This window comes from Anthonomus grandis, chromosome 20 (assembly GCF_022605725.1).
Source record: "Anthonomus grandis grandis chromosome 20, icAntGran1.3, whole genome shotgun sequence".
Taxonomy (NCBI): domain Eukaryota; kingdom Metazoa; phylum Arthropoda; class Insecta; order Coleoptera; family Curculionidae; genus Anthonomus; species Anthonomus grandis.
Window position 1 is genome coordinate 6131554 of NC_065565.1, and position 24042 is coordinate 6155595.

General features: G+C 32.4%; 1 protein-coding gene across 1 annotated transcript; it reads left to right on the top strand.

Moving 5' to 3' along the window:
- The first annotated feature begins 17692 nt into the window (after window positions 1-17692).
- On the top strand, window positions 17693-19368 carry LOC126747950 (maestro heat-like repeat-containing protein family member 1). The gene is made up of 4 exons (XM_050456929.1): window positions 17693-17781; window positions 18624-18909; window positions 18965-19099; window positions 19171-19368. Exons 1-4 carry the CDS (start codon window positions 17693-17695, stop codon window positions 19222-19224), a joined length of 564 nt encoding a protein of 187 aa, XP_050312886.1. The 3' UTR covers window positions 19225-19368.
- The last annotated feature ends 4674 nt before the right edge of the window (window positions 19369-24042 follow it).

The window sequence follows — 24042 nt, forward strand, 5'->3', positions numbered from 1 at the left end:
AAAAGAAGACAGTTTAATGTACTAAGTAAAATTGACCTTGAAAGGTATTTTCAAGGTCACTTGAAGGTCGAATCAAGGTAAGTAGTTGTTAGAAAAATTGGTGCAAGTGGGTTTGACCTCGCGGATAATTTTCAAGGTCACTAGAAGGTCGGCACAAGGTGAGTAGTTGTTAGAAAAGTTGGTGCAAGTGAGTTTGACCTCGCGGATAATTTTCAAGGTCACTAGAAGGTCGAAACAAAGTAGGTAGTTCGTAGAAAATAAGTGCAAGTGAATATGACCTCGCGGATAATTTTCAAGGTCACTACAAGGTCGACACAAGGTGAGTGGTTTGTAGAAATATCGGTGCAAGTGAGTTTGACCTCGCGGATAATTTTCAAGGTCACTACAAGGTCGACACAAGGTGAGTAGTTGTTAGAAAAATTGATTCAAGTGAGTTTGACCTCGCGGATAATTTTCAAGGTCACTAGAAGGTCGGCACAAGGTGAGTAGTTGTTAGAAAAATTGATTCAAGTGAGTTTGACCTCGCGGATAATTTTCAAGGTCACTAGAAGGTCGGCACAAGGTGAGTAGTTGTTAGAAAAGTTGGTGCAAGTGAGTTTGACCTCGCGGATAATTTTCAAGGTCACTAGAAGGTCGAAACAAGGTAGGTAGTTCGTAGAAAATAAGTGCAAGTGAATATGACCTCGCGGATAATTTTCAAGGTCACTACAAGGCCGGCACAAGGTGAGGAGTTGTTAGAAAAATTGATTCAAGTGAGTTTGACCTCGCGGATAATTTTCAAGGTCACTAGAAGGTCGAGACAAGGTAGGTAGTTCGTAGAAAATAAGTGCAAGTGAATATGACCTCGCGGATAGTTTTCAAGGTCACTAGAAGGTCGGCACAAGGTGGGTAGTTGTTAGAAAAGTTGGTGCAAGTGAGTTTGACCTCGCGGATAATTTTCAAGGTCACTAGAAGGTCGAAACAAGGTAGGTAGTTCGTAGAAAATAAGTGCAAGTGAATATGACCTCGCGGATAATTTTCAAGGTCACTAGAAGGTCGGCATAAGGTGAGTAGTTGTTAGAAAAATTGATTCAAGTGAGTTTGACCTCGCGGATAATTTTCAAGGTCACTAGAAGGTCGGCACAAGGTGGGTAGTTGTTAGAAAAGTTGGTGCAAGTGAATTTGACCTCGCGGATAATTTTCAAGGTCACTAGAAGGTCGGCACAAGGTGAGTAGTTCGTAGAAAATAAGTGCACGTGAATATGACCTCGCGGATAATTTTCAAGGTCACTAGAAGGTCGGCACAAGGTGGGTAGTTGTTAGAAAAGTTGGTGCAAGTGAATTTGACCTCGCGGATAATTTTCAAGGTCACTAGAAGGTCGAAACAAGGTAAGTAGTTCGTAGAAAATAAGTGCACGTGAATATGACCTCGCGGATAATTTTCAAGGTCACTAGAAGGTCGGCACAAGGTGGGTAGTTGTTAGAAAAGTTGGTACAAGTGAATTTGACCTCGCGGATAATTTTCAAGGTCACTAGAAGGTCGGCACAAGGTGAGTAGATGTTAGAAAAATTGATTCAAGGGAGTTTGACCTCGCGGATAATTTTCAAGGTCACTAGAAGGTCGACAGAAGTTGACAGGATCGAAGAAAAATTGGTGAAGAATTATTTACCTTGATTTGGCCATTAAGTGACCTTGAAAATTATCCGCGAGGTTAAACTCACTTGCACCAATTTTTCTTCGACCCTCTCACCTTGTCTCGACCTTCTAGTGACCTTGAGAATTAACCGCGAGGTCAAACTCACTTGCACCAATTTTTCTTGGACCCTGTCACCTTGTGTCGACCTTCTAGTGACCTTGAAAATTAACCGCGAGGTCAAAATCACTTGCACCAATTTTTCTTCGACCCTGTCACCTTGCGTCGACCTTCTAGTGACCTTGAAAATTAACCGCGAGGTCAAAATCACTTGCACCAATTTTTCTTCGACCCTGTCACCTTGTCTCGACCTTCTAGTGACCTTGAAAATTATTCGCGAGGTGAGACTCACTTGCACCAATTTTTCTTCGACCCTCTCACCTTGTCTCGACCTTCTAGTGACCTTGAGAATTAACCGCGAGGTCAAACTCACTTGCACCAATTTTTCTTGGACCCTGTCACCTTGTGTCGACCTTCTAGTGACCTTGAAAATTAACCGCGAGGTCAAAATCACTTGCACCAATTTTTCTTCGACCCTGTCACCTTGTGTCGACCTTCTAGTGACCTTGAAAATTAACCGCGAGGTCAAAATCACTTGCACCAATTTTTCTTCGACCCTGTCACCTTGTCTCGACCTTCTAGTGACCTTGAAAATTATTCGCGAGGTGAGACTCACTTGCACCAATTTTTCTTCGACCCTCTCACCTTGTCTCGACCTTCTAGTGACCTTGAGAATTAACTGCGAGGTCAAACTCACTTGCACCAATTTTTCTTGGACCCTGTCACCTTGTGTCGACCTTCTAGTGACCTTGAAAATTATCCGCGAGGTCAAATTCACTTGCACCAATTTTTCTAAGATTAAGAGAATTTTACGTGTAAAAACATATTACATGCGTAAAAATACGTTTGGAACAAATTTACCAGTATAAAAATACGCCTGGAAAATTTGGAATCTCTCAACAGGTTTTTCCTCGTTTTCTCGAAAACTAGTGGGAAAATGGGAATTTTTCTTTTATCATTACATTCATAATAGAAAATGGAACAAATCATATAGAATAATATTTTGCCGGAAATCGAAAAATAAAGAAGTTATGAAGGATTTTCGAAAAAATGAAAAATTTTAGGTGCAAAATTGGAAAAAAAAATTTTTTTGAAAAAATTTAATTTTTTTTGGCACGTGGATAAATCACCTAAAAAGCTTCAAAAAAGTTTAATGAAACTTTTTTGAAAAATGTACCAGAAAAAGTTATACCCCAAAAGTCTTCGTCAAAAAATCCAAAGGGGTACCCCTGGAAAAATTTTCATGATTTCGGTTTTTATTTTTTTTCCGGAAAACTATTTGTTGGAGAAAAAAACTGTTAAGACAAAAGTTGTTGGGAATTTCAATACGCATCAGATGCAATAGAAAAATAATTTTTAAGTCAAGCAGTTTTCCAGAAAACTGGAAAAAACCTCTTAACAGTTTTTCCTCATTTTCTCAAAAACTGGTGAGAAAATGGAAAATTTTGTTTAAGCATTAGATTCACAATCAAAAATAATAATAACAATAATAAAAATAATAATCTTTATTTAGCATATTGCTACATATAAAATACAGAGAGGTTAAAACGACAAATATTAAATATAAAAAACAAAACATGGGCCTAATAATACAATTTTAAAATATGTACTCTTAATAATCGTTTAAAACTATTTATATTATTACAGATTTTTAAGTCATTAGGCAATTTATTAAATTCGAGCAAACCTTTATAGAGCACGGAATTAAGCATTTGAACGGTGTTACACTTATGAGCTAAAATAAAATCAGTACAATTCCTAGTATTATAATTATAGACATCACGACATAGCACTAACTTATCACATAATATGTTATACATTGTTTATAATTAGGTAAAAGGCCTTTCTTCAACTTAAATGTAAATACATTAACATTAAACATAATTCTCAATATTGTTCTCATTGCCCTATTTTGAATTTTTTCCAATTGAGAGATTTTATATTGCGGTAAATTATATAAAAGAGTTGAACAAAATTGTAAATGCGGAAGAGCTATAGCACTAAATAACGTTATTTTTGTGTTCATTGATAAGTTTTGTCCCACTCTATTAATGAACCCTACCTTTTTAGCAAACTTTCTCATGATATAATCCGCATGAGCCTGAAAAGTCAAGTTCGAGTCTAAAATTACTCCGAGATATTTAATTTGATCCTCGTAAACTAATTTCTGTCCATCCACACAAACACTTTCAATGTCAATAGAAGATGTCTTCGACCGTCTACCAAATATACAAAATTTTGATTTTGTGGTATTTAAGCTTAACTTATTGTTACAAAGCCAGTCAAACAAATTGCCAAGTTCTATGTTCATGTCGCAAACCGTTTGCTATAGATCTTGACCAGCTATATAGAGCATAGTATCATCAGCAAATAAAATAATATTTGATTTTTGAGCCACCCTAACCATATCATTAATGTAAAATAAAAACAATAATGGACCCAGAACAGTACCTTGGGGCACACCGACATCGACATTTACAGTTTCAGACATAGCATTATTAAACTTCACACGTTGTAACCTATTACACAAATAAGACTTTAACCACTTTAAAACATTCAGCTTAATTCCTATGTGCTCTAACTTACCTTACTAATAATATATCTCTATCAACAGTTTCAAACACCCTTTTAAAATCCAAAAACACAGCCAACACATAATTACCTGAGTCAATTGCCTTAAAAAAATTATCACAGATTTGGCACCTTTGGGACAGGAATAACTGTTGATATCTTCCAGGACTCCGGGAAGACGCCATTTGAAAGTGAGGTGTTTACGACGTCCAACAGCCTATTTCCAGCAACATGAAAGACATCACAAAGAATCTGTTTGGAGATGACATCTTCACCCCCGCCTACATTTTTTAAATTATTAACGACTTGTCTTAATTTAGCCATTGATATTGGTTCCAAATTCTGGAGAATATTAGTTGAGGTTGGACTTCTTGGGGCATTGCTAACTATATTTTGTTGCGGTATATTTTGAATAATTGATGTGCTATTACTGCCACGTCAGTCTCAATCTTTGTTCCAAAGAGAATTTCGCTCTGTATTGCTTCAGTTTTACCCTGCATAAGGGTCTTCAGATTTTTCCATAGCTCCCTTGGATTTTTTCGATTTCCTAATTTTACTCACGATAGCATTTCGTCTTGATTTATACTCTGCCCATATGTCTTCACTTTTATGCAAAATAGCTCTTTTATACAGACTATCCCTCTCACGCATTAGATTTTTAATTTCCGAGTTAATCCACTTCTTATCTTGATATTTTTATTCTGTGACAGCTGGGATCATGGGACACATTTCGTTGAGGCTTGATGTAATAGAAAAGATGAAAGCTTCTGCTTGTAAATTAACATCAGCAATGCTGGTGTTCCAAGGTGTACTAATAATATCATGTTGCAATTGATCTGAGTTATAATGTTTAGTAGATCTTTTCAAAGTAGTTATATTCGGAGTCACTATATTTTGATGATCAACATTAATCGAGATAATGGAATGGTCACTGATTTTCGGTGTTAAATGAACTTCAAGAGGTAAATTTTTATCGTTTGTACATAATCAATAAGCGTCTGGCTCGTAGGTACTATTCTTGTAGGCGATTTTACAATTTGTGTAAATCCACTGGAAAATATTACATCCTTTATTTTGTCAGCATAAAATGAGTTTTTAAGTAAATCCAAATAAAAAAATAGAACAAATCATATAGAATATTGCCCTAAATCGAAAAAAAGTTATAGAGGATTTTCTAGAAAATGAAAAAATTTAAGGTGCAAAATTGGAAAAAATTTTTTTTTTGGCAAATGGATAAATCACCTAAAAAGCTTTAAAAAAGTATTACACAACTTTTTTGAAAAATATAGCAGGAAAAAGTTATACCCCAAAAGTCTTCGTCAAAAAATCCAAAGGTTGGAAAAATTTTCATGATTTCGGTTTTTATTTTTTTTTTTAGAAAACAATTGGTCGTAGAAAGAAATTGTTAAAACAAAAGTTGTTGGGAATTATAATACGCATCAGATGCACTAGAAAAATAATTTTTAAGTCTAATAGTTTTCCAGAAAATCGGAAAAAACCTGTTAACTGTTTTTCCTTATTTTCTCGAAAACTAGTGCGAATATGGAAATTTTTCTTTCAGCATTAGATTCACAATCGAAAATAGAACAAATCATGTAGAATAATATTTTGCCGTAAATCGTAAAATAAAGAAGTCATCGAGGATTTTCGAGAAATTTTGCAAAAGATAAAAATTTGAAAAAGTGCAAAATTGAAAAAAAAAATAATTTTGAAAAAAATTAATTTTTTTTGGCATATGAATAAATCACTCAAAAAGCTTTAAAAAAGTCTTATAAAACTATTTTGACAACTATAGCAGGAAAAAGTTATACCCCAAAAATCTTCGTCCAAAAGGGAAACCCCTGGAAAAATGTTCATGATTTCGGTTTTTATTTTTTTTCTAGAAAACAATTAATCGTAGAAAGAAATTGTTAAAACAAAAGTTGTTGAGAATTATATTACGCATCAGATGCACTAGAAAAATAATTTTTAAGTCTAATAATTTTCCAGAAAATCGGAAAAAACCTGTTAACAGTTTTTCCTTATTTTCTCGAAAACTAGTGCGAATATGGAAGTTTTTCTTTCAGCATTAGATTCACAATCGAAAATAGAACAAATCATGTAGAATAATATTTTGCCGTAAATCGTAAAATAAAGAAGTCATCGAGGATTTTCGAGAAATTTTGCAAAAGATAAAAATTTGAAAAAGTGCAAAATTGAAAAAAAAAAATTTTGAAAAAAATTAATTTTTTTTGGCATATGAATAAATCACTCATAAAGCTTTAAAAAAGTCTTATAAAACTTTTTTGAAAAATATAGCAGGAAAAAGTTATACCCCAAAAATCTTCGTCCAAAAGGGAAATCCCTGGAAAAATGTTCATGATTTCGGTTTTTATTTTTTTTTGTGGAAAACTATTTATTGAAGAAAAAACTATTAGAACAAAAGTTGTTTAAAATTTCAATGCGCATCAGATGCAATAGAAAAATCATTTTTCAGTCCAACAGTTTTCCAGAAAGACCTCTAAACAGTTTTTCCTTATTTTCTCGAAAACAAGTGGGAAAATGGAAAATTTTCTTTAGGCATTAAATTCACAATCAAAAAGCGAACAAATCATAAGGAATAACTTTTAGTCGTAACTCGAAAAATAAAGAAGTTATAAAAGATTTTCAAAAAATTGAAAAATTGTTGTTAAAAAAGTGCATTATTTATTACATTTAATTTATTTTTTTTTAAGGCAATTATTTTCTGCAAAAAATACGTTTTTTTACCAACAAAATCTTGAAAGGAGGGCTAAGGGTAGTGCTACTGAAAAACGGTGTTTTTTACAGAAAATAACTGTTATTTAATAATATTACCCTTAGCCCCCCACCCACCTCACACAGTTTACCAGCAAAAAATTCTTCTGCAAAATCATTGTTTTTCGTCTATAGTACGCATGAACAAAAGATAATTTCATCAATAATATCCAATTTAAAAACAGTGTTTTTGCACTAAAAATGTGTAAATAATATATATAAAATTATATCAAATTTTAATTAACAAATAGTGTTATAAGATTTGATAGTATGGACGATAAACAGCGATTTTGCAGAAGAATTTTTTACTGGTAAACTGTGTAGGGTGGGCGGGGGGTAAGGGTAGTGCTATTGAAAAACAGTTTTTTTTGCAGTAAATAATTGCCTTAAACGAGACAATTAAATGTGTTAAATAATTTGCTTTTTTGGGTTACAGAAAATTAACATTAATTTGTTTATTTTTTTATCAACAGTACCCTTGCTCCCCCAGCCACCCTACATCTTTAACCAGTGAGAAATTCTCGTGAAAAATATAAATATTTAAAAATAAAAAATATAAATATTTAGTACAAAAACAGTGTTATTAGACTGGATAATATAGAAGAAAAACAGCGATTTTGCAGAAAACACTTGACTTAGACAAAAATTAACTATAATTTGTTTATTTAAAAAAAAATGGACTTCTCTCTATTTTAACTTAAAAGAGAACAGCACAAAGTCTCGGTCTCAAAAAATTCTTTTATCGGTTAATGTGGTGACACTTGTTTCTCTCCTAAGAGCATCATCAGGCCTTAAGAAGGACAATTATACACACAATGTGTGTATATAATTAGTCGAGCGCGTTTTTAAACTTCCTAAGGCCTGATGATGCTTTCAGGAGCGAAACACGGGTCACCACTTTAACCGATAAAAGAATTTTTTGAGATCGAGACTTTGTGTTATTGTATCTATATCAAGGTTTCTTTGAGAATATGGACGACTTCTTCCAATTCTCCCTATTTTGTTATGTCTTAATACCATAGACAAATGCAAAATTCTTATTAAACTGTCACAGCAGAATAATGTGATATTCAAAAATAATTTTGTATGCATAATTAGTAAAAGTTTTGCTGAAAATAGTCTCTCACAGTTATTGGAGAAAACGTATATAAACATATGAGAACAAGATAAAGATTAAAAAAGTAGTAGAGAAAAAGTTAATCTTAAATATAGGTTCAAATAAAAAGAAATTCTTGAAGCCAGTATGTTATTAATGTTTTTCTCTTATTATATTATTGTCATTTTTATTCAGTGGTTAAAAATAAATAAATTATAGTTAATTTTCTATATATAGGTAATTATTTTCTGCAAAAAATATGTTTTTTTTTATCAACAAACCCTTGGCCCCCCACCCACCCCCACACACCAGTGAGAAATTCTTTTGAAAAATCGCTGTTTTTTAAAATAGAACAAAGACCATGACCCAACGTATAGTTTTTCAATTCGATAGTAATTTTATATATAAATAAATTTTTAATGCAAAAGAAGTGTTAATTAATTAAGTATTATTTTGAAAAACATTGATTTTGCAGAAGAATGTTTCACTAGATAAGTGTGTGGGGTGGGTGGGGGAGGCAAGGGTAATGTTATTAAAAAACAGTTATTTTCTGCAAAAAACACCGTTTTTCAGTAGTATTACCCTTAGATTACCTTTGTTTGTGAAATAATAAATTATAATTTTTTTTTGCAGAAAATGCCTTAGAGGAATAAATTAGATTTAATAAATAATAAGCTTTTTTAACTTTAATTTGTTTTTTTTTTTAAATAATACATATTATTTAAAATTGATATAATTTTATATATTAATATTTAATGCAAAAACAGTGTTAATCAATTAAGGATTATGGACGAAAAACAGTGATTTTTCAGAAGAATTTTTTACTGGTTAAGTGTGTGGGGTGGGTGGGGGGTTAAGGGTAGTTTTATTAGAAAACAGTTATTTTCTGCTAAATAAACACCGTTTTTTAGTAGCACTACCCTTAGCCCCCCACCCACCCCACACAATTTACCAGTAAAAAATTCTTCTGCAAAATCACTGTTTTTCGTCCATAGTACGCATGAACAAAAGATAATGTCGTCAATAATATCCAATCTAGGAACACTGTTTCTGCACTAAAAATTTATAAATAATATATAAAAAATTGTATCAAATTTTAATTAACAAATAGTGTTCTTAGATTGAATATTATGGACGAAATTATCTTTTGTTCATGCGTACTATAAACGAAAAACAGTGATTTTATAGAAACATTTTGTCACTGGTAAGGTGTGTGGGGTGGATGGGGGGCCAAGAGTTTATTGATAAAAAAATTTATTTTTTGCAGAAAATATTTACCCTATAGAAAAATAACTATAATTTATATATTTTCAACCACTCAATAAAAATGAAAAACATCAATAACACACCGGTTTAAAGAATTACTTTTTATTTTAACATATGTTGAGGATTATATTTTTTTCAACTACTTTGCTTTCTGTTTTAATTTTTACCTTGTTCTTATATGTTTATATATTTCCTCAAATATCTGTGAGACTATTTTTAGCGATACTTTTACTAATTATGCATACAAATTATTTTGAAATATGTATTACAATATTCTGTTGTGAGAGTTAGTAAGAATTTTTCTTTGTCTATGGAATTAGTCCATAACAAAATGGAGAGAAATCCCTTTCTTTTTAAATAAACAAATTATAGTTAAATTTCTCTAAGGCAAATGTTTTCTACAAAAAAAAACGTTCTTTTTATCAACAAACCCTTGGCCCCCCACCCACCCCACATAGTTTACCAGTGAGAAAAACTTATGCAAAATCACTGTTTTTTAAAATAGAATAAAGGCCATGACCTAATTAGTTTTTCAATTAAATAATAATTTTATATATAAATAAATATTTAATACAAAAAAAGTGTTAATCAATTAAGTATTATTTTGAAAAACATTGATTTTGCAGAAGAATGTTTCACTAGATAAGTGTGTGGGGTGGGTGGGAGGGGCAAGGGTAATGTTATTAAAAAACAGTTATTTTCTGCAAAAAACAACGTTTTTCAGTAGTATTACCCTTAGCCCCCCACCCACCCCACACAGTTTACCAGTAAAAAATTCTTCTGCAAAATCACTGTTTTTCGTCCATATAGTACGCATGAACAAAAGATAATTTCGTCCATAATTTCCAATTTAAGAACACTGTTTAAGCACTAAAAATGTGTAAATAATATATATAAAATTATATCAAATTTTAATTAACAAATAGTGTTATTAGATTGGATATTATTGACGAAAAACAGTGATTTTGCAGAAGAATTTTTTATTAGTAAACTGTGTGGGGTGGGTGGGGGGCCAAGGGTTTGTTAATAAAAAAACATATTTTTTGCAGTAAATAATTTACCTAAAAAAAATAAATTAAATTTAATAAATAATGCACTTTTTTAACAACAACAATACAACTGTTGGAAAGCTTTTGGTGTTTTAGGTAATTTTAAGCTTTTCTACCCTTATTTTCATTTTAAAGGCATGTTTTTGTATAGTTTTAAACCTGATGATGCTCTAATAGAGCGAAACCCGTGTCGTCGATAATAAATGTTTGTGAAATAATAAATAATAAATGTTTTTTTTTTGCAGAAAATTCTTCTGCAAAATCACTGTTTTTCGTTCATAGTACGCATGAACAAAAGATAATTTCGTCCATAATTTCCAATTTAAGAACACTGTTTAAGCACTAAAAATGTGTAAATAATATATATAAAATTATATCAAATTTTAATTAACAAATAGTGTTATTAGATTGGATATTATTGACGAAAAACAGTGATTTTGCAGAAGAATTTTTTACTAGTAAACTGTGTGGGGTGGGTGGGGGGCCAAGGGTTTGTTGCTAAAAAAAATGTATTTTTTGCAGATTGCCTTAATTGCCTTATAAGAATAAATATAAATTTAATAAATAATGCACTTTTTTAACAACAACAACACGACTTTTGAAAAGCTCTTGGTGTTTTAGGTAATTTTAAGCTTTTTTGCCCTTATTTTCATTTGAACGGCATGTTTTTAGAGCGATGATCGCTCTAATAGAGCGAAGCCCGTGTCGTCAAAATAATTGCCTTAGAGGAATAAAATAGATTTAATAAATAATAAGCTTTTTTAACAACAACACAACTTTAATTTGTTTTTTTTTACATAATACATATTAAACAAGTATTTGTAACAAAAAAGTCGTATAAAATTTTTTTGAAAAGTGGTTAGTTCTTCTGGTATTTAACATTTTTTGATTTTATCAAATTTCTTTGTTTTTTTTATATAAACAAGAATATCTCCGTTATTCTTACCACCACATAAAATTTAGATATACCATCTGAAAGAGAATTAAATTTGCTATAAGATGGGTATATTTAAATTTTTGAGTAATTTTTTATACCGGGTGTTATCAGAAGTTAAATGTAACATTTGGGAAATGTGCAAAATTAGTGGTATTTTTTCGTTTTTTTAAAATTTGGTAAATAGGGACAGGTTTTTTTTTTAGCAAAACTACTGCATTTAATATGCTTTCCAATGATATACTTTTGTGATAGCTATTTGTTTTCACAGCAATATCATGAGCAAGAAAACCACAAAAATTGAAAATTTTCAAATTTTATATTTCTTGATTGACCAAAATTAAAAAATCAAAATTTCATTAAACAAACCTAAAATTATAACAATTGTTCAAAATGTCTTCCCTCTTGTTCAATACATTTGATGCATCTTCTTCTGATACTATCGACAACCCGTTCAATTTCAACGCGTTTTTGTCGCATTTCATTGCAACACACACTAATTCGATTAATTAGTTCATCTTGAGTATTAATGTTAATACTATAAACATTAGATTTTAATGTGCCCCAGGCATAAAAGTCAAGGGGCGTAAGGTCAAGGCTTCTGGGCGGCCATCTTACCGGATCGTATCTTCCGATCCATTTCTCCCCAAAGCATTGATTCAAGGAATTTTTACAATTCTGCCATTATGGGCTGGGCATCCGTCCATTTGAAACCAAAGTTCCTGTCTAGCGGCTAAGGGGATTTCTTCCAGAAAGTCAACAAGGTCATTATTTAATAAATTTGAAAACTCATTGGAATTGAGCCGATCAGGAAGTATTACAGGCCCGAAAAGGCGACCTCTCATTAATCCTATCCATACGTTGACCCTTATCTCATGCTGAAAATGTGAAACAGCAGTCGCATGAGGGTTTTCTGTATGCCATATATGGTTATTTCTTAAATTCATTATTCCGTCTTTTGGAAATGTTGCTTCATCTGTCCAATATTTGATCTGTTCCCCACTCTTGCAACAATAATTGCAAGATATTTTTATAGAACAACATTTTAGTTTTGGAAATGTTGAGACAAAGGAGATTAGAGTCGCATCATGATTTGATAGTAGTTAAATCACTTGATACCGTTGTATGAAGTGTAGAAATATCCGGATTACTCCAGGTAAAACTAGTATCATCAGCAAATAGACTTACCGTTAATATTTAGATTAGCAATGTCATTGATGAAGATAAGAAACAAAATAGGGCCAAGTACGGAACCTTGAGGCACTCACTCCACTTTGTATTGGCTTGCAAGAAGACATAGTCGAATTAATTATCACAGCTTGACTTCTGTTACTGAGATATGACTTAAACCATTCAAAAGGCGCTCCTCTGAACCCGTAATATTGCAACTTTTTTAATAAGATGTCATGATTAACACAATCAAAGGCTTTAGAAAAATCACAGAAAATTGTTGCTGTAGGGTGTTGGTTGTTTTAGAGTATACATTATTAAAAAGAGAAAACATAGCATCATTTGTGCATTTGTTATTTAAAAATCCAAATTGAAGGGAAGTAAGTAATTTATATTTTAGCAAAAATTACAGAAGTCTTTTTTTAACCAATCTTTCAATAATTTTTGAAAGTGTGGGAAGAAGAGCGATAGGGCGATAGTTGGAAGCCATCTTAAGGCAGTTAGGAAAAACACCTTTTTGAAAAGACTGATTAATTAGAGTAATAAGATGACATAATGTACATTCGGGCAGATTTGAAAACATTTTGAGAGTAAGTCCATCAATTGCAGAAGAGCCTTTGTTATTGATTTCCCTAATTGAACTGCAAAGCTCTGGTAACACTTCGGGCGTAAAGAAAAAACTGTGGAAATTCTCATTTGCAATGGGAAGATATGAAAGTGGATCATGGGAAGGAGTTATGATACTCATTAAATTATTTGCCACATTTACAAAATAATTATTAAGGTTCTCAGATGAAGTGGAGATAGTATTCGACAAAGAAGGCTTATTTCTCAAAGCATTTACAATCGAGCATGTTTCCTTATCTACATTTTTAGATTTAGCCAGTCTCCTATTATAGTAAATATTCTTGGCTGCTTTTAAAGTTCTCTGATAAATCTGTTTGTAAAGTCTAGGCATTCGTGAAAAAAAGCGCTGTCTGAAAATTTTTTAAGATGAGATAATAAGCGCATGTTCTTAGCAGATGTACGCAAGCCTTGGGTAGACCAGGGGTTATGTTGCTTCTTTTTAAGAGGTCTCAAAGGAAAGGATTTGTGAGAAAGACTAGATAGCGTTTTTACAAATCTAGAGAATTCTGAGTCAACGTCGTCAGAGAAAATATTCCAGTCAGTTGATTGACAAATGTGCCTAAAATGTAAAAAAATTTTATCCGAGAAAATACGGCCTAATTTGCGTGGAACATTTTTACTTTTAGATTTAGTTATGGAAAACTTTGTTAACACTGCTTCATGGTCTGAGAAACCTGAGCTTAAGACAGTACAATTGACGAAATCTGGCTCAAAGGAAGATACGACATAATCTATTAAACTAGAGCTGGTTTTAGTTTAGTGATTTAATGTGCATGATTAAGCCAAAAGAGTCGAAAATGGACTGGAGAGATTCTTGAGCAGCACACACACTGGAAAAATCAATGTTTAGGTCGCCACATAAAATGAGTTTGCTTTTTAACGGCAGAGACTCAAGCAAGCTTAGTAATTTTTTGGAAAAAAACATTTACGTCAGCATCAGGTGTTCTGCAAGTACAAACAACGGAAAGATCAAAATTATTATTGTAGACAATGGAAAATTCAAATATTTTTTCAGAAACTAAATTATCGAACCTGGTTACTATTGAAAAGTCATTGCTAGTAGATAATATCACAGTACCTCCATGATTTGTTCTATCAAATCTGGCAACTGTAGTGTAATTAACCACCACCACAGGCTCACCGACATGCAACCAATATTCAGTTCTGGAAAATAAAGTACTTCTAGTAAAAGAAATAAATCATTAGTTTTATGTCAATACCATAGGCATCATGGTACCAACATGGTAGAGCCTCCGCAAAGAGTCTACGCCACCAGGAAGTCCCTCTGATGCAAGTGCCAATCGGATGCTGGTGTTGGTATGTCCTTCAAAACACACACTGGAGGGTTGATCATGCAGATAGGCAAGGAATAGCCTAAGAGGTTTTAAGATGGAAGGGTCTCTCAGTCTGGCCAATAAATAGCGACCATCAGTCGCATCTGAGTCATATTGGTGGAGTCAAGCTTTATTCGCCACTGAATTATTATCGATGACAAAATCAACCTCTAATAATTCTGTTGCAAGGGATTTAGAGGCAGAAATGGCCTCCCTATCAGAACAAATTGAACCTCTCTGGATATTGTAGCAGATGTTGATGGAACTGAGCGATGTGGCAGGTTATGGCTGTCTGGAGAGTGAGGCTGAGACCTTAACTGGGAAGGCTTAAATTTAGGCGAGGTGGCGCTGTAGAGGTTTCCAAACATGAATTTATGAGAGTGCCCGGTGGCCACATACTAATATCCTTCAGCCGCTTTAAGTGATTTAAGTTCTGCACACCAATTTTGAAGTCGTAATGTGCAATGTCCTTGGTTTTCAGTATTGGGAAACAAGCGGTAAACGGAAGTGGGATATTTGATACAATCACGTAATGCCATTCATCTTTGTTCATTGTGTTGTCCTTCGGTGACGTCGGAACCTCCGGGTCTGGTTTTTCTGTATGATCAGTCTGGCAGGCTATCGTCCGTTTAGTTACAGGTTGGTAACTTTTAACATTCGATTTTCCTTTAGCTAATTATTCTATGGTGCGAGCCATTTGTTTAACATCTTTCCTCAGATTCTCTACTTCAATTTTGTAACTCTTTATTGGAAGAATCATGGACCTGTACCTTTACCGCCTCACCATGGTTGTCCTTGGTTGTTGAAAATTTCCTTTTTCACATCAGAGAGATTCTTGTCCATTTTCAGAGACAGTATGGAGGCGATGAATGTCATCAATTTTGTCATAGAGATTCTTCCATTTGAAGTGAGAATTTAAAATGTCGTACATCTCTGGAAACACTGGAAGAAGGTCGTTATTCTTCTTTAGACTGGTACCCAGGGCATTGACATTTTCTGGAGATATCTGAGAGTTTTGCAGCTGCGAAACTTTATCATGAAGATATTTTAACGTTGGTGAATCGCAAACACTGCAGAAAAATCTAATGTTGTTGTATTTCTGCTGATGAAGGACCTTTGTAGTTACCTTGTCCAGACCTGTGCAGCCCATACAGAAATTACGGCGGCATTCCCCACTGCAACGAAGTTTGTATTTCTCCTTATCCAAAACGATTTATTGGCAGGAATCGCACTTGAATTCAGCCATTATGTTCAAGTGGACAATAGATGTTTATACAGAAAAAACTCAAAAATAGTTCAATAGACAGAGTTACACAGGAACTAAATAGTTAGCGGGAAATATTTTTTAACTAGGAGGCACGCACAGCAAATAATATTCAATATTAAAAGTTCAATAAATATCGAAAAATCCATGCCTTTCATGGTGACTTTATAGGTTAACTTGGTTTAACTAGTTTGGACAAATTAGGAATTAGGGAAACATATACAGGGTGTGCCAACAAGGTGTACGGCTAAGATTGCGCCTTAGCTAGACGAGGTAGAGCAAACAGTTCTACAGCAAAGTTGTAGGGTTGACAAAAACCTACGAAGTAAAAATATTTTTATGTATACTGGGTGTGTCACAAAAAAGTTACTATAAAATATGATTTTTTTTTAAATGGTACTAAAATGTGAGGCAAAAAGAGTACTTTACTTTGGTAAAACGTTTTTAAAATTTCCGTGCGGCGTTGCAACGTAATTAATTTTTTTTATGTTATTTTTTGCCTTTTAGAGGGTTCGTTTAAAAAATCATAATTAACTTAAAATTTATTCTGCGCCTATGAAATTTGTACCACAGTTAGTCTAGGGTACTTCCTCTAGGCTGACGTTTTTAAAGAACTTTCAATCTTGCTGAAATTAAATACGCAATATCTCAAATTTTTCAAATGGAACACCCTGTATATTTTTATCTAATTAAGTTTGTCCCTCAAATACCTTCATTTCTTATTTAATATATCCTATAGCTAAACCAAGTACTTTTTGCGATATTCTAACTTTTCTGTAAAATACTATGCATAAAACGGGTAAAATTTAAATAAATATAATTTTATTCAACCTACCGGGTGTTTTTCTTACAGGTATGTACAGGACGGTCAAAAGAGAGAAATTGAACAAAAAATAACAGTAAAATTCGATTTTGGAGAGCACTTTGCTTTATAAGCTTATGCACGTAACTCGTTTACATTCCGACCCTATAAAAAGTAATCAATGCAAAACGTCGAACTACGGAATTCCTTTGCGCTATTTGGAATTCTCGTGTAAGTTTCGTTAGAGTTCGACCCATACGTTCGCCTGTGCATTCGCGTCTAGATTGGTTCCTAAATTATTTATTAAAATTTGTTTTGCGAATCAAGTTGTTTGATTTAATTAAAAGTGTGTCCCGATAGTTCATAGAAGCAGCGGTTGGATTCACCTTTGAAACTAGTGTAGTAGTAGTAGTGCTCATTGTGATCCTAAAATAATTAAAACTAGTGAAGTGTCTTTATTGTACACAGATTTTATAATATTTGTTTGAAAAAAAAAGTTTAGTAAGTACCAATTAACGTATAAATTGGGTTTCTTAGATATTTAATGTATAAGGGTGTTTAATTTAGCTAATTTTGCATAACTTTTTTGTTATTAAAGATAGAGCCTTCATTTAAATACTGTCAAGTGCTCCTGGTGAAGGGGCATCTTGTACGTAATTATCAAAAACTAAAAAAATTATAGTTTTTGAGAAAAATCGAAATTTTGGTTTTTTACCATTAACATGTACTTTATTAGATCGGACATGGTATATAATTTTTTACTGATAAACAGTGTGGGGTGGGTGGGGGGGATAAGGATTGACTCACTCGTTCACATCTGACCGAACCTATTATCCTTCAGCTCTCTCTGCACCGACCAGGACCAACTTCTCTTTCTAAAAATGACCGAAACAGTGGTGGGGGACGTATGTCGAGACATGCAGCACACTTTGTCATGGATCGTCTCCGTTATGGGCCCATTATTCGATCGAACCTGATACCCTAGAGGACGTTAGTGGTCGCTTTCTTTACCTACTTGATCAAGGACAATGTAGAGAGCAAACAGGCGGTTTTGATAGAAATCTACTGAGGATGATTCTGGATGTCCAGCTGAACCAGAGCTGCTTGGTGCAGAAGATCGGGGTTCAAGGATTGAGGCATGCCGCGGAGAATTGTGAAAAGTGCGGTTTTGCAATCAGATACTGTGCATTTTGATGAATTGCTTGGATTATCACAATTTGGGGTAAGTTTCTTAACTTTTCTCAAAAATCTTTTATATTTCATGTGATCTATCGAGTTTCCAAAAAAAATATATTTTTTTCAATTTTTCAAAAATGTTTCAAAAACCTCCCATAAATCCTTTATATTTCGTTTTACGGTTAAATGTTATTCTTTCTAATTTGTTCTATTTTTATTTTAGAACAAAAATTGTCTATAAAAATTTTGAAAAACTGATAATTTTTAAAGTAAAAATGTTAAAAATAAAAAAAAAACACGAAACCTGTAGTTCTTTCTTAAGTATATAAAAGTCCTTCTTCTTTTTTAAATGCCTGGACGAAATTATTGAATTCTTACAGGCAGTTGAGCCCAAAGTTTCTTCTGCTTCTTCTTCTTCTTCTTCTTCTCGCTCTTCTTCTTTAAAAACCTCAAATACCTAGATGACGTTCACATATTCTTTGAATAAATCTCTTCCATGAGAATCACAAATAAATCACCAAATTTTAACAGTGATAATTTATTAATTGATTGGTTTTATTGACCGGCAAGCTTTTCTGTGATTATCACTGACTTTGTTTCTGGTGATCAAATCTCGATATGGATTTTAATGAGTTTTTAGTCCACATTATCAATATTGTCCATTTTCTAAGTCAATTCAGTAAAAATTCCAGGATTTACTTCTTAATAAATAAATAGGACCCGAAGAAATAACTCGACAACGAGCTACTCAACTGTAGGTTCCTTGAAAGGTTCTACTCTTAATTTAATCATTTACAAAATGATCGACCTATTCTTCCTTATCTAGGAACGAAAGCGAGCTGATCCTGGAATCCTTGCAATCCTTCTCGAAACTCCTGAACAGTTTGCCAGGGTACAAATTCCATCCCTTTCAAGTTACCGCAGCCGTGAGGATCAAGTTGCTTTTCAGTCAAGAGGATCCACATCTAAGGAGATCCTCGATCCAGTTATTAGGAGATCTGGCAACGTCCCTTGGTCAAGAGACCAATTTGGAGGCATTCAAGGAGCAGATCCAAGGGAACCTTATCACTTCACTCTTGCATCTATGCGATCCAGACGTGTATGTGGTCAAGGTATGACTTTTTTGGATCATTTTACTCACTTAACTCATGCATGGACTCCATTAAGGCCTGTAAAAGTACGATCCAGAAGGTCGGCTCTTATCTGGATTGTCCGAAGGTAAACCGCATGATCCAGGATTGTTTGGGCGACGACACCGACTCGATGTTCACGGATTTTATTGGGGAGTTAATTAAACGCATGGTAAGTAAATGGCAGCACCTTAAATGTAATATTCATGCAGTTTGTCTGTGATATATTTTGAATTTAATTAGGGATTAATGGAATCAAGGTTATTTGGGGGTCAAATCGAGGACCAATTGGTTTAAAGGTGGTGTCTAAGGGCCAATCCCGCCCTTGTCATTGGTTTGTTCTACGCCGAACTACTACCCGAGAATAAACCGAAAGTTTCACTGGAAACTGTCTGCGATAAACTGAACAGACTGATGCAAGACGAGTCAGAAGAAGTTAGGATTAAGGCAAGTCAAGCTATATCGTGTTTGTTTTTATAATTATTGTAAAACGGAATGTGCTAGGGGGATAGTATGATTAAGTCTTTTTAATCAGTTTTTAGTAAGAAAATTTAAAAAAAAGTCACCAGAGGTCAAAACTGACTTGTGGGTGGACTTTGTAGCTTATAAGTTTATCTCTGTCGCACTTTTTTAGATCGAAAATTTTGCATAACTTTTTTGTTATTAAAGATAGAGCTTTCATTTAAAAACAGTCAAGTACTCCTAGTGAAGGGGCACCTTGCACATAATTATCAAAATTGAAAAAATTATAGTTTTTGAGAAAAATCAAAATTTCGGTTTTTTACGATTAACATGTACTTTTTTAGATCGAAAATTTTGCATAACTTTTTTGTTATTAAAGATAGAGCTTTCATTTAAAAACTGTCAACTACTCCTGGCAAAGAGGCACCCTGCACATAATTATCAAAATTTAAAAAATTACAGTTTTTGAGAAAAATCGAAATTTCGGTTTTTTACAATTAGCATGTACTTTTTTAGATCGAAAATTTTGCATAACTCTTTTGTTATTAAAGATAGAACTTTCATTTAAAAACTGTCAAGTACTCCTTGCAAAGGGGCACCTTGTACGTAATAATCAAAAACTAAAAAAATTGTAGTTTTTGAGAAAAATCGAAATTTCGGTTTTTTACAATTAACATGTACTTTTTTAGATCGAAAATTTTGCATAACTTTTTTGTTATTAAAGATAGAACTTTCATTTAAAAACTGTCAAGTACTCCTTGCAAAGGGGCACCTTGCACATAAATACCAAAATTTAAAAAATTATAGTTTTTGAGAAAAATCAAAATTTCGGTGTTTTACGATTAACATGTACTTTTTTAGATCGAAAATTTTGCATAACTTTTTTGTTATTAAAGATAGAGCTTTCATTTAAAAACTGCAAAGCACTTCTGGCAAAGGGGCACCTTGCACATAATTATCAAAATTGAAAAAATTATAGTTTTTGAGAAAAATCAAAATTTCGGTTTTTTACGATTAACATGTACTTTTTTAGATCGAAAATTTTGCATAACTTTTTTGTTATTAAAGATAGAGCTTTCATTTAAAAACTGCAAAGCACTCCTGGCAAAGGGGCACCTTGCACATAAATATCAAAATTGAAAAAATTATAGTTTTTGAGAAAAATCAAAATATCGGTTTTTTACGATTAACATGTACTTTTTTAGATCGAAAATTTTGCATAACTTTTTTGTTATTAAAGATAGAGCTTTCATTTAAAAACTGTCAAGTACTCCTGGCAAAGGAGCACCTTGCACATAATTATCAAAATTAAAAAAATTATAGTTTTTGAGAAAAATCGAAATTTCGGTTTTTTACGATTAACATGTACTTTTTTAGATCGAAAATTTTGCATAACTTTTTTGTTATTAAAGATAGAGCTTTCATTTAAAAACTGTCAACTACTCCTGGCAAAGGGGCACCCTGCACATAATTATCAAAATTGAAAAAATTATAGTTTTTGAGAAAAATCGAAATTTCGGTTTTTTACGATTAGCATGTACTTTTTTAGATCGAAAATTTTGCATAACTCTTTTGTTATTAAAGATAGAACTTTCATTTAAAAACTGTCAAGTACTCCTTGCAAAGGGGCACCTTGTAAGTAATAATTAAAAAATAAAAAAATTGTAGTTTTTGAGAAAAATCGAAATTTCGGTTTTTTTACAATTAACATGTACTTTTTTAGATCGAAAATTTTGCATAACTTTTTTGTTATTAAAGATAGAGCTTTCATTTAAAAACTGTCAAGTACTCCTCGCAAAGGGGCACCTTGCACATAATTACCAAAATTTAAAAAATTATAGTTTTTGAGAAAAATCAAAATTTCGGTTTTTTACGATTAACATGTACTTTTTTAGATCGAAAATTTTGCATAACTTTTTTGTTATTAAAGATAGAGCTTTCATTTAAAAACTATCAACTACTCCTGGCAAAGGGGCACCCTGCACATAATTATCAAAATTGAAAAAATTATAGTTTTTGAGAAAAATCGAAATTTCGGTTTTTTACGATTAACATGTATTTTTTTAGATCGAAAATTTTGCATAACTTTTTTGTTATTAAAGATAGAGCTTTCATTTAAAAACTGTCAAGTACTCCTCGCAAAGGGGCACCTTGCACATAATTACCAAAATTTAAAAAATTATAGTTTTTGAGAAAAATCAAAATTTCGGTTTTTTACGATTAACATGTACTTTTTTAGATCGAAAATTTTGCATAACTTTTTTGTTATTAAAGATAGAGCTTTCATTTAAAAACTGTCAACTACTCCTGGCAAAGGGGCACCCTGCACATAATTATCAAAATTTAAAAAATTACAGTTTTTGAGAAAAATCGAAATTTCGGTTTTTTACAATTAACATGTATTTTTTTAGATCGAAAATTTTGCATAACTTTTTTGTTATTAAAGATAGAACTTTCATTTAAAAACTGTCAAGTACTCCTTGCAAAGGGGCACCTTGTACGTAATAATTAAAAACTAAAAAAATTGTAGTTTTTGAGAAAAATCGAAATTTCGGTTTTTTTACAATTAACATGTACTTTTTTAGATCGAAAATTTTGCATAACTTTTTTGTTATTAAAGATAGAACTTTCATTTAAAAACTGTCAAGTACTCCTCGCAAAGAAGCACCTTGCACATAATTACCAAAATTTAAAAAATTACAGTTTTTAAGAAAAATCGAAATTTCGGTTTTTTACAATTAACATGTATTTTTTTAGATCGAAAATTTTGCATAACTTTTTTGTTATTAAAGATAGAACTTTCATTTAAAAACTGTCAAGTACTCCTTGCAAAGGGGCACCTTGTACGTAATAATTAAAAACTAAAAAAATTGTAGTTTTTGAGAAAAATCGAAATTTCGGTTTTTTACAATTAACATGTACTTTTTTAGATCGAAAATTTTGCATAACTTTTTTGTTATTAAAGATAGAACTTTCATTTAAAAACTGTCAAGTACTCCTCGCAAAGAAGCACCTTGCACATAATTACCAAAATTTAAAAAATTATAGTTTTTGAGAAAAATCAAAATTTCGGTTTTTTACGATTAACATGTACTTTTTTAGATCGAAAATTTTGCATAACTTTTTTGTTATTAAAGATAGAGCTTTCATTTAAAAACTGTCAACTACTCCTGGCAAAGGGGCATTCTGCACATAATTATCAAAATTGAAAAAATTATAGTTTTTGAGAAAAATCGAAATTTCGGTTTTTTACAATTAACATGTACTTTTTTAGATCGAAAATTTTGCATAACTTTTTTGTTACTAAAGATAGAGCTTTCATTTAAAAACTGTCAAGTACTCCTCGCAAAGGGGCACCTTGCACATAATTACCAAAATTTAAAAAATTATAGTTTTTGAGAAAAATCAAAATTTCGGTTTTTTACGATTAACATGTACTTTTTTAGATCGAAAATTTTTCATAACTTTTTTGTTGTTAAAGATAGAGCTTTCATTTAAAAACTGTCAATTACTCCTGGCAAAGGGGCACCCTGCACATAATTATCAAAATTGAAAAAATTATAGTTTTTGAGAAAAATCGAAATTTCGGTTTTTTACGATTAACATGTACTTTTTTAGATCGAAAATTTTGCATAACTTTTTTGTTATTAAAGATAGAGCTTTCATTTAAAAACTGTCAAGTACTCCTGGCAAAGGGGCACCTTGCACTTAATTATCAAAATTTAAAAAATTATAGTTTTTGAGAAAAATCAAAATTTCGGTTTTTTACGATTAACATGTACTTTGAGAATTGCAAATTTAAACGTAAGATCATTGCATACAAGGTTCAATGAATTTAGATTCCTAGTACAATATCAAAATAGAATAGAGAATATCAAAATGTAGACATTATCTTTTTATCTGAAACATGGCTCTCCAATACCGATGACTCATTGTTGTTTCAAATTCCGGGATACCAATTTTTTAAGAAGAATCGTCAGGGTAAAGGCGGGGGCGTGGCGGCTTATGTAAGAGACAAGTATAAAGTTAATATTGTTTCATTTGACTTTAATATTAATGCTCAATTGGAACTTGTTTTCTTAAAAATAAAAATCATAAATAAAAATTATGCTTTTGGTGGTTTTTATAAGACCATCCGCAAAATCGTAGCTTTTATGATAGCAGAGATATGACATTTTTGTAGCCCATTTTTGGCCTCGAAAACGACTTTTTCAGGATTTTCAAAGTGCTCTCATTCCCTTAGTTCTGCTCGGATCCTGTTATAACCCGGTGTTTTCGTAATCTAGGTGATCAGAATAACACGCTGGTATAGTTAGTTTGATTTCGAAAAAATCAATTTTTGGTGAAAAAATTCGATACGGGGGGGTATACCCGAAAAATGAAAAAACCCAAACTTTGAAGGCTCATATCTCGGCTTCTATTGGAGCTATCGGGAAAATTCCAACGGTTTTGTCTTAGTTTCGTCCTTCTGAATCCAACGAGACCATCCGCAAGGTCGTAGCTTCTACGAGAGCCGAGATATGGCATTTTTGTAGCCCATTTTTGGCCTCAAAAACGGACGTCGAAAACGACTTTTTCAGGATTTTCAAAGTGCTCTCATTCCCTTAGTTCTGCTCGGATCCTGTTATAACCCGGTGTTTTCGTAATCTAGGT

Bases quoted from the DNA above. Each gene is read 5' to 3' on its own strand.
- LOC126747950 (XM_050456929.1), top strand. From the start codon at position 17,693: ATGATTCTGGATGTCCAGCTGAACCAGAGCTGCTTGGTGCAGAAGATC. The intron at 17,782-18,623 runs GTGCGGTTTTGC...TTCCTTATCTAG, and splicing joins GCCGCGGAGAATTGTGAAAA to GAACGAAAGCGAGCTGATCC. The intron at 19,100-19,170 runs GTAAGTAAATGG...GAATTTAATTAG, and splicing joins GGGAGTTAATTAAACGCATG to GGATTAATGGAATCAAGGTT.